The 19009-nt window shown below is 37.5% G+C and overlaps 1 protein-coding gene across 3 annotated transcripts in view; it reads left to right on the forward strand.

The window, feature by feature from the left end:
- Positions 1–19009, forward strand: part of PPME1 (protein phosphatase methylesterase 1) — an 89244-nt gene that overhangs the window by 17848 nt on the left and 52387 nt on the right. For all 3 annotated transcript variants that reach the window (XM_081790326.1, XM_081790328.1, XM_081790327.1), the window contains 2 exons: positions 16530–16623; positions 17169–17261. In XM_081790326.1, coding sequence (XP_081646452.1) covers positions 16530–16623; positions 17169–17261 — 187 coding nt within the window. The remainder of the gene's footprint in view (positions 1–16529; positions 16624–17168; positions 17262–19009) is intronic.

Raw genomic sequence — 19009 nt, forward strand, 5'->3', positions numbered from 1 at the left:
CCGTTCATGCTCTGTCTCTCTCTGTCCCAAAAATAAATAAAAAAAACGTTGAAAAAAAATTAAAAAAAAAAAAAAAAAAAAGAGTTGGATGTTCAACTGACTGAGCCACGCAGGCGCCCCTAGGTCCACTTTAAATTCTCAACTTGAAACTTCTTAGAATATATAAGTGGTATAAATTTAGCCCAAGTCCATTTGAGAACTGTCTGTGGTTATAGCTTCATCAGAGAAGGGTTTTTTTTTCTTTCTTCTGCCTTCTATTTTGTTTGTTTCAAGTTTTTAATTACATTCTAGTTAGTAAACATATAGAATAATATTGGTTTCAGGAGTAGAGTGTAGTGATTCATCACTTACATATAACACAGTGCTCATCACAAGTGCCCTCCATAATACCCATCACCAATTTAGCCCATCCTCTGCCCACCTCCCCTCCATCAACCCTCAGTTTTTGTTCTCTATAGTTAAGAGTCTCTTATGGTTTGCCTACCTCTTTCTCTCTGCCCCCCCTTCCCTATGTTCATCTGTTTTGTTTCTTAAATTTCACATATGAATCAAATCATATGGTATTTGTCTTTCTCTGACTTGTTTCACTTAGCATACATAATACACTCTAGCTCTATCCACAGTTTACAAATGGTAAGATTTCATTCTTTTTGATGGCTGAGTAATATTCCAGTGTGTGTGTGTGTGTGTGTGTGTGTGTGTGTGTGTGTGTGTGTACATCTTTATCCATTCATTGGTCAGTGGACATTTGGGCTCGTTCCATAATTTGGCTGTTGTTGATAATGCTGCTGTAAACATCAGGGTGCATGTGCCCCTTCAGATCAGTATTTTTGCATCCTTTGGGCAAATACCTAGTAGTGCAATTGCTGGGTCATAAGGTAGTTTTATTTTTAACTATTTGAGGAACCTCCATACTGTTTTCCAGAGTGGCTGCACCAGTTTACATTCCCACCAACAGCGTAAGAGGGTTCCCCCTTCTTTGCATCCTCGCCAGTATCTTTTGTTTTCTGTGTTGTTAATTTTAGCCATTCTGACAGGTGTGAGGTGATATCTCATTGTAGTTTTGATTTGTATTTCTGTGATGATGAGTGATGTTGAGCATCTTTTACATGTGTGTGTTAGCCATCTGTATGTCTTCTTTGGAAAAATGTCTATTCATGTCTTCTGGCCATTTCTTAACTGCGTTATTTGTTTTTTGGGTATTGAGTCTGATAAGTTCTTTATAGATTTTGGATACTAACTCTTTATCAGATATGTCATTTACAAATCTCTTCTCCCATTGGTTGCCTTTTAGTTTTTTATTTTCTCTGTGCAGAAGCTTTTTATCTTGATGAAGTCCCAATAGTTCATTTTTGTTTTTCTTTGCCTTGCCTTAGGAGAAATATCTAGTAAGAAGTTGCTATGCCGATATCAGAGAGGTTTCTGCCTGTGTTTTCTTCTAGGATTTTGATGGTTTCCTATCTCACATTTAGGTCTTTCATCCATTTTTTCATTTATTTTTGTGTATGGTGTAAGAAAGTGGTCCAGTTTCATTCTTCTGCATGTTGCTGTCCAGTTTTCACAGCACCAATAGTTGAAGAGACTGTCTTTTTTCCATTGGATAGTCTTTCCTGTTTTGTTGAAGATTAATCATATGGTTGTGGGCCCATTTCTGGGTTTTCTATTCTGTCCCTTTGATCTGTGTGTCTGTTTTTGTGCCAGTACCATGCCATCCTGATGATTACAGCTTGAAGTCCAGGATTGTGATGCCTCCTGCTTTGCTTCTCTTTCTCAAGATTGCTTTGGCTATTCGAGGTCTTTTATGGCTTCCTAGGGGAATTCTACCAAACATTTGAAGACTAATACCTATTCTTCTCAAACTGTTCCTAAAAATAGAAATAGAAAACCTCCAAACTCATTCTACGAGGCCAACATTATTTTGATTCCAAAACCACTAAAAAGAAGAATTACAGGCTAGTATCCCTGATGAACATGGATGCAAAAATTCCCAACAAGATAACTGGCAAATCTAATCCAACAGTACGTTAAAAGAATTACTCACCATGATCATCTGGGATTTATTCCTGGGCTGCAAGGGTGGTTCAGTATTTGCAAATCAATCAATGTGTACACCACATTAACAAAAAGGGTAAGAACTATATGAAAAAGTGTTTGACAAAATATGTCCATTCCTGATAAAAACTGTCAACAAAGTAGGTTTAGAGAGAACATACCTCATTAGAAGCCATTTACAAAAGACCCACAGCTAATATCCTCAATGGGGAAAAACTGAGACCTTTTCCTCTATGGTCAGGAACAAGACAAGGGATGTCCAGGCTCACCATTGTTATTTAACATAGTACTGGAAGTCCTAGTCTCTGAAATCAGGCAACAAAAAAATAAAAGGCACCCAAATTGGCAAGGAAGAAGTCACACTTTCACTATTTGCAGATGACATGATACTCTATGTAGAAAATACTCCACCAAAAAATTGCTACAACTGATGGATGAATTCAGCAAAGTCACAGGATACAAAATCAGTGTACAGAAGTCTTTTGTATATCTATACTCCAATAATGAAGCAGCAGAATGAAATCAAGGAATCAATCCCATTTGCGGTTGCACCAAAAACCGTAAGATACCTAGGAATAAACCTAACCAAAGTGGTAAAAGATCTGTACTCTAGAAACTGTAGAACACTTATGAGAGAAATTGAAGATGACACAAAGAAATGGAAAAAACATTCCATGCTCATAGATTGGAAGAACAAAATAGTGTTAAAATGCCTATACTACCCAGGGGCGCCTGGGTGGCTCAGTGAGTTAAGCATCCGACTTCAGCTCAGGTCATGATCTCACAGTTAGTGAGTTTGAACCCCGTGTTAGGCTCTGTGCTGACAGCTCAGCCTGGAGCCTGCTTCCAATTCTGTGTCTCCTGCTCTCTCTGCCCCTCCCCCACTTGCAGTCGGTCTCTCTTTCAAAACTAAACATTTAAAAAAACCCACATTTTAATTAACTAATTAATTAATTGTATTTTTTATGTATTATTATTTTTAATATAATTTATTGTAAAATTGGCTTACATACAACACCCAGTGCTTATCCCAACAAGTGCCCTCCTCAATGCCCATCTCCTATTTGCCCCACTCCCATCCACCCTCAGTTTGTTCTCTGTATTTAAGAGTCTCTTGTGGTTTGCCTCAAGTTACAGAGCCTTCCCTCTCTGTAACTATTTTTTCCCATTCCCTTCCCCCATGGAGTTCTGTTAAGTTTCTCAAGATCTACGTATGAGTGAAAACATAAGATATCTGTCTCACTCAGTATAATACCTTCCAGTTCCATCCACATTGCCACAACTGGCATGATTTCATTCTTTCTCATTGCCAAGTAGTATTCCATTGTATATATAAACCACCTCTTCTTTTTCCATTCATCAGTTGGTGGACATTTAGGCTCTTTCCATAATTTGGCTATTGTTGAAAGTGCTGCTATAAACACTGGGATACAAGTGCCCCTAATGCATCAGCACTCCTGTATTCCTTGGGTAAATTCCTAGCAGTGCTATTGCTGGGTCATAGGGTAGATCTATTTTTAATTTTTTGAGGAACCTCCACACTGTTTTCCAGAGTGGCTACACCAGTTTGCATTCCCACCAGCAGTGCAAGAGGGTTCCCGTTTCTCCACATCCTCGCCAGCATCTGTAGTTTCCTGATTTGTTCATTTTAGTCACTCTGACCTGTGTGAGGTGGTATCTCAGTGTGGCTTTGATTTGTATTTCCCTGATGATGGTGACATTGAGCATCTTTTCATGTGTCTGTTGGCCATCTGGATGTCTTCTTTGGAAAAGTGTCTATTCATGTCACTGGATTATTTGTTTTCCAGGTGTTGTTTGGTGAATTCTTTATAGATTTTGGATACTAACCCTTTATCTGATATGTCATTTGCAAATCTTTTCCCATTCCGTTGGGCAGAAGTTTTTAATCTTGATGAGGTCTCAATAGTTCATTTTTGCTTTTAGTTCCTTTGCCTTTGTAGATGTGTCAAGCAAGAAATTGCTGCAGCTGAGGTCAAAGAGGTTTTTCCTGCTTTCTCCTCTACGGTTTTGATGGTTTCCTGTCTCACATTCAGGTCATTTATCCATTTTGAGTTTATTTTTGTGAATGGTGTAAGAAAGTGTTTCATTCTTCTGCATGTTGCTGTCCAGTTCTCCCAGCACCATTTGCTAAAGAGACCACCTTTTTTCCATTGGATGCTCTTTCCTGCTTTGTCAAAGATTAGTTGGCCATACATTTTTGGGTCCAATTCTGGGTTCTCTATTCTACTCCATTGGTCTATGTGTCTTTTTTTTGTGCCAGTACCATACTGTCTTAATGATTACAGCTTTCTGATAGAGGCTAAAGTCTGGGATTGTGATGCCTCCCACTTTGGTTTTCTTCTTCAATATTACTTTGGCTATTCGGGGTCTTTTGTGGTTCCATGCAAATTTTAGGATTGTTTGTTCTAGCTTCAAGAAGAATACTGGTGCAATTGTGATTGGGATTGCATTGAATGTGTAGATTGCTTTGGGTAGTATTGACATTTTAACAATATTTATTCTTCCTATCCATGAGCTTGGAATTTTTTTCTTTTTTTTTTTTTTATTGTCTTCTTCATTTTCCTTGATAAGCTTTCTATAATTTTCAGCATGCAGACAGATCTTTTACATCTTTGGTTAGGTTTATTCCTAGAACACACATACGTACAATTTTAGTCAACACTTCTGAAGTTTGCTCTATCAACATTCCTAATTACCATTGATGGAAACAGTCCCTGACATAAAATTTCTATACCTAGGAAAACTGTTAGTCAAGTATGAAAATGGGATAATAGCATTTTCTGGCATGCAGAGTTTCAAAATTTATCTCCCTTTCTCAAGAAGCTAACAGAGGATGTGTTCCATCAAAATAAGAGAATGCATCAAGAAAAACATGGGATATGGGAATCAGGGATTCAGCACAGGAAAAAGGCAAAAGGAATTCCCAGGATGATGGTGAAATGACAGCAATTCATCATATCCAGAGAGCAAACGGTCCTATTTGGAGGAGAGTGGTAGGGGCCAAGAACGGAAATTTGCAAAGAAAAAATGGATCTAATAGATTATTTAACATTATTATATTAAGAGAAGTTTTACAGATTTATCAAAGGCTTTTTTTCATTAATAAAAGTTAATAGTGAAATATTCAGAAGGGTTTAAAATATGCGTGTGCAGTTCAGAGAAGAATAAAATAAATGCCCATGTATCTACCACCTGGCTTATGAAATTGAACATTGTTAGCCTTTAAAAGCCTGTTTGCCTCTCCCCAAAAGCACCTCTACTCCCCACAATCTTGAATTGTATGTTTAACATTCTCTTGCTTTTCTTAATAGTTTTGTCACCTATGCATATATCCATAAAAAAGATAATTAGTTTTGCCTGTTCTTGAACTTTGTTATTAATGGACTGCATTTATTCTATGCTTATTTCTTCCTCTAAATGTATTTCTGAAATTCATCCATGTTACTGTATATAATTCTAGCATATCCATTCCCACTGCCGTGCCATATTGAGTTATCTGAATATATCTCAATTTATATATTCCTCTGGTGATAGACTTAGTTTGCTTGTTATTCTTTGGCTTTATGGAAATGCTTCTATGAACATCTTTTTACATGTATCTTAATACCTCTGTGCAGATGTTTCCTTGTGAAGTGAAACTACTAGAGTGAAGGGTACTTGTTCAATTTTACCAGGTGGTGACTCACTGTTTTCCAAATAGTTTTCCCATTTATACTTCCACCGGCAATTCCATCTGATTTAGATCCTCTCCAACACCTAGTGTTGTCTGGCTTTGTATTTTGTCAACATAATGGGTGTGAAATTATACCTAACTCTGATTTAAAATTTCATGTCTCTAAAAAATAAACATAATAAAACTTCATGTCTCCATGAACAAAATTGGGAACCCTTTTGTAATATTTATGGGCTATTTGTGTTTCCTGTTTTGTGAAATGTCCACTAATATTTTTTGCTTATAAAAAGCTCTTATGAAACAATTAATGATAATTTCATTAAAAAAATAAGCAAACAAAATAAAAGACAATCATTCTGGAAAAAATAAGAAGTCACGCAAGAAAGAAAGTATAATCCGTATACCATGTGGCTTAGCTGTGAACAACATTTCTGCAGTAACTAACATTTATGAAGTATTTTTGTGCCTACTTGTTACTGTTTTTCAAACCTTACACTTGAGATTTAGGCAGAGATGGATTTGCTAGTGGTCACAAAGCTTACAATTACTACAAATGAAATTTAAACTTAAATAATCAGTACACAGCCATAACGTAAAAACTGTATATAGTGGGGTTTTTCCTCCTCACGGACCAATCTATTTAAGCTATCCTGCCGTAAGCAAAGGGATGGAAGATCTATATATTGGTCATCACTGATACAAAGAAGGAAGGTGAGCTTAAGATACCATGTACTTTTCTGGTCCATGTGCAGAGTCATCGTCCAAACCAGTAATGTGGTCCCCACTGGGTAGTGATCCGGGTTCTCTCTATTCATCCTCATAGCTGGTTGGAAGTAGTTTTGCATGAGCATTATGGAGTAGAATATGATTAACATCTCCCCAGGGAAAGGGCTTAGACCTGATGAAGAGATGGGGGTAGGCATGGAACTCAGGCCTCGAGTGCTCTCCATGATTTGACTTCCAGATGTTCAGCATGCTCACTCCCACACCAGGGAGTGCTACAAAGTAGGTGAGGGCCTTCCACCTTCAAGTTGAGCCCTCCTTGGCTGTGGGTGCCACTTGAAATGGACCATCCCAGCTGTGCCCTGGATTGACCTAGCCGGTTTTTTGCTCTTACATTTAGGTTTATGATCCTCTGTGATTTAATTATGTGTGTAGTTGTAAGGGAGGCATTCAGATTCATTGATATATGACTATCCGATTGTCCTAACACCATTTATTGGCAAGACTGTTTTTTCCCCAGTGAATTGTCTTGGTCCTTTGTTGAAAATCTATGGACTGTAAGTGTTAGAGTTTATTTCTGGACTCTCAGTTCTGTTTGATCTATCTATATGTCTACTCTCATGCTTGTACCACAGTATTCCATTTCCCTTTACTGGAAACCTTATCAGAATTCAGGAAGGAGGCTTCTCTTTATTAGCTTCAGCCCAATGGTGATGATGATAATAATAGTAATAATAATAATAATAAATAATTTCCTGAGGCACCAAGCTAAGTGCTTTATGCACATTAGCTCATTTTTTACTGTCAACAGATATTCATTAATGTGTCGGACCCCAAGAGTACATTGGTGAACAAAGGGAGAACGTTCTTGCTCTCCTGGATCTCACATTAGTAGCAAATTAGGTGGAGTGATCTAACAAATATAAGAACAAACTAATTTTAGGAAATGATTAGTTCTATGATAAAAATAGAACAGGCTAATTTGAGAGTAACCAAGGGAGAAGGCTACTTTAATCCTCATTACAACCCCTATAAAATTGGCATTATAACCCTATCTCACATGAAGAAACTCAGGCATAGAGAAATTAAATGACTTGGCCAAGGTCACACAATTAATAAAGGCAGAACTGGGTTATGAAAACAAACTTTTAGTGTGTAGCAAATGGAAAACTTATTTAGGTTTAGGAAGTATTAAGAATGTAGTATCACTTCGGGCACCTGGGTGGCTGGCTCAGTCAGTTAAGCATTCAACTTTGGCGCAGGTCATGATCTCATGGTCCATGAGTTCTAGTCCCGTGTCAGGCTCTGTGCTGACAGCTCAGAGCCTGGAAACTGCTTTGCTTTCTGTGTCTCCCTCTCTCTCTGCTCTTCTCCCCTCACGCTCTGTCTCTCTCTTAAGAAGAAATAAACATGTAAAAAAGAAAAAAGAATGTGGTATTTCCTCATAATTTTCTTCCTTTTTAAATTTTTTGTCTTTCTGCCAGAAATAGGTTGCTATGGTCAAAGTATAGGCCCAGAGATCTTATTTAGGATTCATACATGAGCTTGAAGCCAGTGCAGTTGTGTGCAGAATATATGTATGTGCACTGGTTTCTGGAATGAGGGTTTATAAAGCTTCTGAATGGAGTCTGTGACAATAGCGAAGGGTCTAAAAGCACATTTGATTCACATGATTTAGGCAGGAATTGTATTTCCTTTGTGTCTCCCACTGTACCATTTTGTTCCGTGTCTGCCAAACTCTTTCCTCCGGTAACAAGACTTGGAAGGAAATTATACATTTATTATGTTGGTTTGAAATAAACTTTATTCTGACATAAAAAAATTCTGTGGACATTTACCTCCCAGTGTAGATTTTTATTTACCAATTGTTGGACTTAATAATTCATCTCTGTTAGTTCAAAACTTCAGAATTGACTTGGGTTCTACTATCAGTCATTTTCCATATCTTGAACATTCCTGAGATTTGTTGATTGCCTTTTTGAAAAGTTTTCTATGTTTCCCTCCTTTTTAGTTCCATTGCCAGTCTAGACTCCCATCTTCTAACCAGATTATTGCAGCAACGTTTTTTTTTTTTTCCGGAATCAAATTCATCTTGTACCTTTCACCACATTGATCTTTCTAAAATACTTTAATCTGAACCACTGAAACTCTATCAGGCTTTTGGGACCAACCCCAACACACAAATAACAGAAAAAGAAATAAATTCCCCACTATATTGCATCTAATGTCATTATTTTTCCATGATCTGCTTTTAGTTGTATCAGTTTCTTTTAGTTTTTCAAAACTGTTTTACTTATTTCCACCTTGTTGCAGTTAACTATTTTATTTTGTCTTTTATCAGTGCTCACTATGACAGGCAGACACCATACTGGGTTCTTATTGGTGCCCTTCTCTCTGCCAGAGTTGTCTTCCATACCCTTCCCTATTTCCATCAGTCCAAATTCTGTCTGTCCTTCAATGACTTAATAGCTTAATAGCTTAAATGTTACTTTTTCTTTGAAACCTCTTTTTATTTCCTAAGCTAAAAGTAATCTTTTTTTTTTTTTTTTAAAGTAATCTTTATTCCCTCCTTTAGCTATATCTCTTAGGGCATTTAACTCTACCTTATGTTAGATATTTATGTAGTTAACATTAGTTTCTTGAGAGCAGAGGGATTGTGTCACTAGTTTTATAATTATCCCAGTATTGCCCATCACGCCACCTCAGTTCCGGCATAATACATATACTAGATTTTGGTGAATAAAACCTCATTTTTAAAGTATAAATTAACCTCGTTATGCTTTTTTAAGTTATTTTCATTACTTCAAAATTCTTCCATTATGACTTCTTGGGGAAAGAAAGTAATTAATTTATTTTAAAAATTATAGCTAAAAAGAGCCTATACAGGCTGTAATGACTATAAAATAGGTAGGCTTAAAAGCATAAAAAGCAAACTATTTATTCATTTATTTTTTAGTTTACATCCAAGTTAGTTAACATAGTGCAACAATGATTTCAGGAGTAGATTATTTAATGCCCCTTACCCATTTAGCCCATCCCTCCCTCCCTCAACCTCTCCAGCAACCCTTCGTTTGTTCTTTATATTTAAGAGTCTCTTCTGTTTTGTCCCCCTCCCTGTTTTTGTATTATTTTTGCTTCCCTTCCCTTATGTTCATCTGTTTTATATCTTAAAGTTCTATGTGAGTGAAGTCATATGATATTTGTTTTTCTCTGACTGATTTCGCTTAGCATAATACCGTCTAGTTCCATCCACATAGTTGCAAATGGCAAGATTTCATTCTTTTTGATTGCCAAGTAATACTCCATTGTATATGTATACCACATCTTCTGTATCCATTCATCCATCAATGGACATTTGGGCTCTTTCCATACTTTGGCTATTGTTGATAGTACTGCTATAAACATTGGGGTGCATGTGCCCCTTCGAAACAGCATACCTATATACCTTGGATAAATACCTAGTAGTGCAATTGCTGGGTCATAGGGTAGTTCTATTTTTAATTTTTTGAGGAACCTCCATACTGTTTTCCAGAGTGGTTCATTTTTCTGCATATTGCTGTCCAGTTTTCCCAGCACCATTTGCTGAAGAGACTGTCTTTATTCTTTCCTGCTTTGGATAGTCTTTCCTGCTTTGTCAAAGATTAGTTGGCCATATGTTTGTGGGTCCATTTCTGGGTTCTCTATTCTTTTCTATTGATCTGGGTGTCTGTTTTTGTGCCACAAACTATTTTTACAAACCAAAACTGCATCATTAAAATAGAGTATTCTTTCTGACTAGAATATAAAGATTGATGTGAGATCTTGCTGTCTACTTCATGTCTAACACTGGTTGCAAAATTACCTGAACTCGTAGAGTATATAAACAATTATGTGTTCAAATGTTCAAAAGAGTATGCCAGGAAAGTCTCTGTGGGAGTAGGAACAACCTTTGGAGGTATAGATTATTGGCTCTTTAACCAGATGGGAATTACTCATATGTTGGTATAAATTGGGTAGTCCTTAGAACTTTATTATTTTTTTTAATGAAGGGAATTAGAAGTGGAAGGTGTCCTCCTAGGAATAATTTCTATTTATACAAAGTAATTTCTCCTTAACGGGTAATCTTCTCTGGTGCCTGGCCAACTTGGAAAGTTTCTGTGGCCTTTGGCAAAGACCCTGAAAAGGAAACTTCTGATAACGTACTCTAAAGCCTTATTACTTTTCAGAAGCATAAATGAAAGAGTGAGAGAGAAAAGAAAGGATCTGAGAATTAATATAGCATTGGGGTAAAGAGCAGAGACTTTTAAGAGTGATGGAACTGGATTTGAATCCTGTCACTGCCATTTAGTAGTTAGTTGTATAACCTTGGTCAAGTGACTTTATATCTCTAAATCTGTCATCTGTGAAATGGGGATAAAAATAACTTGAAGTTTTGTGAGGATTAAATGGAATCATGCCTATAAATTACTTGGCAGAGTGACTCACTGTTGTGGCACAGTAAATGTTAGATACTATTACTGTGATGATGCCCTGAGTCCAGACATCAAAAATTCATGCATAGATCCTTAAAATCAATTATAACATGTTTGACATACCATGTGTGGTTGTTATACTCAAATTAGTATATATGTAGGTGGATTTGTGAGTGATGGGTGAGTCAGTAGAATTAAGAGTTCTACTTTTAGTTTTCCAGTAGGAATTCAAGTACAACTAGCAAACCAGAAAAAATAAGTCAATGCTGAAATTGGAAATTACTTCTACAGAGGCAGTTTTTCTATCAGAAGTTAGGATTTTATCCGTTTTCTGAGCAACTACTAAATCTCAGATGTATTAGATTCTTTTGAAAGACATGTTATTTTATTCAGTCACTATAATCCAATGCAGAAAGAATTTAGGTAATTTGAATTTCCCCAAATACATACTCTAATTGTTAGAGATTTGCAGGGAAATACTGGAAAATGGTAGGAACTGTGAGGAATTTGAACTCTTCTCTCATTCCAGATCATTTACTCTACCTTTTTATTCTTCAACTCTCTCAACTCGGGCATCTCAACTCTCTCAACTTGGGGATCTTTAAAAATTGTCAGTGCATGGGGCGCCTGGGTGGCTCAGTCGGTTAGGCGGTTAGGCGTCCGACTTCAGCTCAGGTCGCAATCTCGCCGTCCGCGAGTTCGAGCCCCGCGTCGGGCTCTGGGCTGATGGCTCAGAGCCTGGAGCTTGCTTCCGATTCTGTGTCTCCCTCTCTCTCTGCCCCTCCCCCGTTCATGCTGTGTCTCTCTCTGTCTCAAAAATAAATAAACGTTAAAAAAAAATTTAAAAAAAATTGTCAGTGCAGGGACGCCTGGCTAGCTCAGTCGGTTGAGTGTCCCAACTCTTGATTTCGGCTCAGGTCATGATCCCAGGATCGAGAGATTGAGCCCCACCTCAGGCTCTACGCTGAGCGTGGTGCCTACTTGGGATTCTGTCTCCTTCTTCCACTGCCCTTACCCCGTGTGCGCTCTCTCTCTCCCACTCTCTAAAATTAAAAAGAAATTAGTGCCTAGGCCACACGTCAAGCCATTTGAATCAGTTTCTAGAAGTGAAACCCAAGCATCAGTATTTTTAAAAGTTCCTTTTCTGGATGTGAGGGTGATATGGCTGCGACATCTGTCACCCCATTGATCGCCAGGATTAATTCAGCTGATCTGGCTGGCTAGGCAGGCGTCCCCTTCCTCCCTCACCGCTTCACGTGCATCCTTCCAGAAGCTGCGCACTTGGCCGAAGAGGACGACCTTCCCCGATAGAGGAGGATCGTTCTTCAGTCAAGGGTATACAAGTAGCCGCGCTCCCCTGCTAAAACCTCTAAACAAGCTCTCAAGGTCCATTTGTAGGAGAATGTCGGGTAGTCAAGCTTTCAAGACTCCAGACACATCCAAGTAAGGCGCTGCACGTGGCAGTCTGCCTTTCTTTAAAAAAAAAAAAAAAAAAAAAAGTTCCTTTGGTAAATGTTATTGAACCTGTTCAATGCCAGAAGAGTGTAGATGTTCAATAAATGTTTGACTGTTGAAAGAATACCTAACTGTGCAGTTTCTCCATTGTAATTACAGTATTAAAGTCAACCTAGAGTGCTTTTGTACTAATTTAAGTCTTTAAAAGGGGTTTTGTATTATACTTTGTTCTGCATTTGCCCCCATGGCATATACAGGAAAATACTTGGCAGGAGGTAATGTTTTGTTGCTGATAGAATTCTGAATTCCCTCCATTACTGAGAAGAATAGGTGTAGAAATAGGATAAGTCTCAAGGTTCCTTTCTTGTGTCTCACCCAAGGTTGAAGATACAGGTTGTAAATAGATATTTATTGGTTATTTTTGTTTTATTTTAAAATAATTTTATTTTTAAAAATAATTTCTGGTTCAAAAATTAAAAGGGGTATACATTGAAAATTGTCCCTCTCATCTTCCAGATATAGTTCCCCTCCCAGAATATATCCGTATTATATCAGTATTCTTCCAGAGGTATTATATATGCACATACTTCCCATTTTACCCAAATGGTAAAACGCATCATGTATGTATACTTAACAGTGTATCTCATCCATATACAAAGAATGTTATCAGTATATAATTCCTTCCATCTTTTTATAACTATATTATTTCTGTGTACCACAATTTATTTTAATCTATCACCTGTTGATGGATACTTAAATTGTTACTGATTTTTCTCTATTGAAAACAATGCTACATCAATAGATATGCCATATCTTTGGATAAATTCCTAGAAGTTCAAGGTATTGGCCAGTTTGTCTTTTGTGAAGGTTGTGTACTGATTAGTTGGGAGATGATGAAAACAACATGAAATAATATGAGGGATTAAAGGTATAAACAAGGAATGGTGATCAAAAATGATTATAGCAGGAGTGTGCCTGGGTGGCTTAGTTGGTTAAATGTCTGACTTTTGATTTCAGCTCAGGTTGTGATCTCATGGGTTCATGAGTTTGAGCCCCACATCGGGCTATGTGCTGACAGTGGAGAGCCTGCTTAGAATTCGCTCTCCCCATCTATCTCTGTTCCTCCCCCCCTCCCCAATCTCAAAATAAATAAAAATTTTTAAAAATTATTATAGCAGGAATGATATTAGAGTGACTTGAGAGGATAGGCATGAGCCTATAACTAAGAACAAGGAGAGGGGCGCCTGGGTAGTTTGGTTGGTTAAGCATCTGACTTTGGCTCAGGTCATGATCTCACAGTTCATGGGTTTGAGTCCCACATCAAGCTCTGTGCTGACAGCTTGGAGCCTGGAGCCTGCTTTGGATTCTGTGTCTTCCTCTCTCTCTGTCTGTCCCCTGCTTGCATTCTGTCTCTCCCTCTCTCAAAAATAAATAACATTAAAAAAAATTTTTTTAAAGAGCAAGGAAAGAGAATTAGCAGGTTTTCTGACATATGTACACAGATTATATCTGTGATTAAAATATGCTAATGAACTTCCTAAAATCCTAACATTTTTACTCTTAAATCTATATTTGAACTTTTTAAGACACACTTTTAATGTGATGGTTTCTTTAAGAGAAAATACCCCTCGGGATTTATACCTGGGATTCAGGGCTGGTTCAATATCCGCAAAACAATTAACATGATTCATCACATCAATAAAAGAAAGGACAAGAACCATATGATCCTCTCAATAGATGTAGGGAAAGCATTTGACAAACTACAGCATCCTTTCTTCATAAAAACCCTCAAGAAAGTAGGGATAGAAGGAGCATACCTCGACATCATAAAAGCCATATATGAACGACCCAATGCTAATATCATCCTCAATGGGGAAAAACTGAGAGCTTTCCCCCTAAGGTCAGGAACAAGACAGGGATGTCCACTCTCACCACTGTTATTCAATATAGTATTAGAAGTCTTAGCCTCTGCAATCAGACAACACAAAGAAATAAAAGGCATCCAAATCGGCTAGGAGGAAGTCAAACTTTCACTCTTTGCAGAAGACATGGTACTCTATATGGAAAACCCAAAAGATTACACCAAAAAACTGCTAGAATTGATTCATGAATTGAGCAAAATTGCAGGATATAAAATCAATGCACAGAAATCGGTTGCATTCCTATATACCAACAATGAAGCAACAACAGAAAGAGAAATCAAGGAATCGATCCCATTTACAGTTGCACCAAAAACCATAAAATACCTAGGAATAAATCTAACCAAAGAGGTGAAAAATCTACACACTGAAAACTGTAGAAAGCTTATGAAAGAAATTGAAGAAGACACAAAGAAATGGAAAGAGATTCCATGCTCCTGGATAGGAAGAACAAATATTGTTAAAATGTCGATACTACCCAAAGCAATCTACATATTCAACGCAATCCCTATCAAAGTAACACCGGCATTCTTCACAGAGCTAGAACAAAGAATTGTAAAATTTGTATGGAACCAGAAAAGACCCCAAATAGCCAAAGCAATCTTGAAAAAGAAAACCAAAGCAGGAGGCATCGCAATCCCAGACTTCAAGCTATACTACAAAGCTATAATCATGAAGACAGTATGGTACTGGCACAAGAACAGACACTTAGATCAATGGAATAGAATAGAGAACCCAGAAATGGACTCACAAACGTTATGGGCACCTAATCTTTGACAAAGCAGGAAAGAATATCCAATGGAATAAAGACAGTCTTTTCAGCAAGTGGTGCTGGGAAAACTGGACAGTGACATGCAGAAGAATGAACCCAGACCACTTTCTTACACCATACACAAAAATAAACTCAAAAGAGATGAAAGACCTAAATCTAAGACCTAACCTAGATTTAGACCTAAATCTAAAGGAAGCCATCAAAATCCTCAAGGAGAAAGCAGGCAAAGACCTCTTTGATCTTGGCCGCAGCAACTTCTTACTCAGCACGTCTCTGGAGGCAAGGGAAACAAAAGCAAAAATGAACTGCTGGGACCTCATCAAAATAAAAAGCTTCTGCACAGTGAAGGAAACAATCCGCAAAACTAAAAGGCAACCGACAGAATGGGAGAAGATATTTGCAAATGACATATCAGATATAGAGTTAGTATCCAAAATCTACAAAGAACTTATCAAACTCAACACCCAAAAACAAATAATCTAGTGAGAAATGGGCAAAAGATATGAATAGACACTTCTCCAAGGAAGACATCCAGATGGCCAACCGACATATGAAAAAATGCTCAACATCTCTCATCATCAGGGAAATACAAATCAAAACAACAATGAGATACCACCTTACACCTGTCAGAATGGCTAACATTAACAACTCAGGCAACAACAGATGTCAGCGAGGATGCGGAGAATGAGGATCTCTTTTGCATTGTCGGTGGCAATGCAAGCTGGTGCAGCCACTCTGGAAAACAGTATGGAGGTTCCTCAAAAAACTAAAAATAGAACTACCCTACGACCCAGCAATTGCACTACTAGACATTTATCCAAGGGATACAGGTGTGCTGTTTCGAAGGGACACATGCACACCCATGTTTATAGCAGCACTATCAACAATAGCCAAAGTATGGAAAGAGCCCAAATGTCCATCATGGATGAATGGATAAAGAAGATGTGGTATATATATATACAATGGAGTATTACTCAGCAATCAAGAATGAAATCTTGCCATTTGCAACTATGTGAATGGAACTGGAGGGTATTATGCTAAGTGAAATTAGTCAGAGAAAGACAAAAATCATATGACTTCACTCATATGAGGACTTTAAGAGACAAAAGAGATGAACATAAGGGAAGGGAAACAAAAATAATATAAAAACAGGGAGGGGGACAAAACATAAGAGACTGTTAAATACGGGGAACAAACTGACAGTTGCTGGAGGGATTGTGGGAGGGGGGATGGGCTAAATGGGTAAGGGGCGTTAAGGAATCTACTCCTGAAATCATTGCTTCACTATATACTAACTAGTTTGGATGTAAATTTTAAAAAATAAAAAATAAAATTAAAAAAAAAAAGAAAATACCCCTGCCTGCAGTTTTCATTTCAGATTTACATTTAGCATTTGTTGATCAAGATTTTATCTTTTCATGCATAACTATACTTGAACTCTCTCTCTCTCTTTTTTTCCTTAGCCCTGGAAGAAAGCGAGACTTTTCCCCTGTTTCTTGGAGTCAGTACTTTGAGTCCATGGAAGATGTAGAAGTAGAGAATGAAACTGGCAAGGATATATCCTTTACAAAATGACTTATTCTTTAACAAGTTTATAATGTTGTCTAAGAAGACATGTGAATTTCTAAAATGTTCTTTCTCCCTGCTGTTTATTTCATTTTTGTTCCCTACCTGTTCTTTGTAAAGCATGAAATTTAACCTGTAAGTCTGTGCCAACGTCTTACATGGATAAAATTGTCTAATGCGTGGGGAAAGAAGAATTAAATTCCTAAAACTGGTGTATCTCTTAAGGGCACAGGGGGAGGTTTCATGAATCAAGTGAGTTGAATCAGTTTGGCATCTAGAAACTAGGGACTATGTCCTCATTAGGGCAAAGGGAATCTTTTTTTGTTTGCTCATTGAAAAAGTGGTCATACAGGCTCCATCCTTCAAAAACAGGTTTGGTGTTTCAGAAACTTGTATTTAAGTGTCTCTTAAGTTTGTAAGTCTGTAGCTTTGCATAGAGCGTTGTACTGCCTGAGTTTTCTAGTCAGTATTATGATAAAATAATCAAAAACTTCAGTGAGGAAATGCTTAGATATGTTATCTTTAACTATTCATACACTTTTCGAGTTTACAAGAGTGGTTCAGAGGGTCCTGTCCTACTCCTTCTGCATGGAGGAGGCCATTCTGCCCTATCCTGGGCTGTGTTCACGGTAAGTAAGTAGTTGATAGTAATATTTGATGTTATCACAACGATTGTTTACTTCTGGATGAATTTGACTTACCTAACTCTTTATTCTGTGCTCACTCATATAGCTTGATATAAGAAGGTTAGGGATGCGAGTTGATTCAAAATATTTGTTATGGTAGGCCCAAGATCACCTGTTCTTTAAAGTTCTTAACTGGGATGAGCTTAGTGCGTGAATTCTTCAAATATTTTATAAAATGTTGTGTATATATTGCATTAGGATAAGGGAGATGGAATTTGTCCCTGATCATATGTAGGGGTCTGTATCTAAATAACTTAAGTAAGGGGGCGCCTGGGTGGCGCAGTCGGTTAAGCGTCCGACTTCAGCCAGGTCACGATCTCGCGGTCTGTGAGTTCGAGCCCCGCATCAGGCTCTGGGCTGATGGCTCGGAGCCTGGAGCCTGTTTCCGATTCTGTGTCTCCCTCTCTCTCTGCCCCTCCCCCGTTCATGCTCTGTCTCTCTCTGTCCCAAAAATAAAAAAAATAAAAAAAAAAAACTTGAAAAAAAAAAAATAAATAAATAACTTAAGTAAGAGATAAGCAGAAATAATCTACTCAGGTACTTTAGATAGATATAATGTCTATCCTTTATTTGTCTCCTTCATTGAGTGTAGTGTAGTACTTTACACATAGAGATGTTCCATAAATATTTGGAAGATTTTCCTTTTTTATTTTTATTTAAAAAAAATTTTTATGTTTATTTGTTTATTTTGAGAGAGCGAGCAGGGGATGGGCAGAGAGAGAGGGAGACAGAGAATCCCTCTCATGAACTGTGAGATCATGACCTGATCTGAAATCAAGAATTATGGCCAACTAAGTGGCCCAGGTGCCCCTTCCTTCTTTTTTATAATAATGCTTTATATTTTAATGGTACTTGTGAGCTACTGGGAAGTAAACCCTGGTCCAGAGTAGAGGATGTATATCTGTGTGAATGCTGCCAGTTCTAGATCTTTCTGATATGCTTAACTCTATGCAAGGAGAGATACTGCTGAGGAAAATACTAGCAACGTTCCATCTAAAATGAAATTGTCGTCTTTTCTTGTGTATATCAAGCAGATGTACATATTTCTTTACTTACCACCTGGGAGTCTGAAGGACAGAAAATGGGAGCAAGTGGGAATGATGTACTAGATAACGGATCTAGATGGCTATGGAGTTTAGGAGTGCCCTGAACATATCATTTTGTTCCTGGCAGCAGGATTATTGGGAATAGTTCTCACAACATAGGCACCTACTCATCTGTTACTAAATTACTAAATGATCTGATTCCTATCTTATTTGCTACTTCCTTTCTCCTACCTTAGGACATAGCTGTTTGATTTGCCCGTAAGTCCCAGGCTCTTTCATCTCCCTACACCTGTGTTGTCTAATAGAAATATAATGCAAGCCATAGATGTAATCTTTTTTGCCACATATGTAATTTAAAATCTAGTAGGGACATAAAATAGCTACAAAGAAGGAGGGGAAGTTATTTTTAATAATATATATTTTATTTAACTCACTGTACCCAAAGTATTATTTCAACAGGTAATCAATATAAAAATTACTATTGAGATATTTCACTCCATTTTTTTATACTGTCTTTGAAAATCAGTGTGTATTTTAGGCACTTATAACACATCTCAGTTTGGACTACCCACATTTCAAGTCCTTAATAGCATTGCTTTGATCATTTACATTCTTCAACTAGATAGCTTTTTTGGAGGTTTAGAT

The sequence above is a fragment of the Panthera onca genome, chromosome D1, assembly GCF_046562875.1.
Source record: "Panthera onca isolate mPanOnc1 chromosome D1, mPanOnc1 haplotype 2, whole genome shotgun sequence".
Taxonomy (NCBI): Eukaryota; Metazoa; Chordata; class Mammalia; order Carnivora; family Felidae; genus Panthera; species Panthera onca.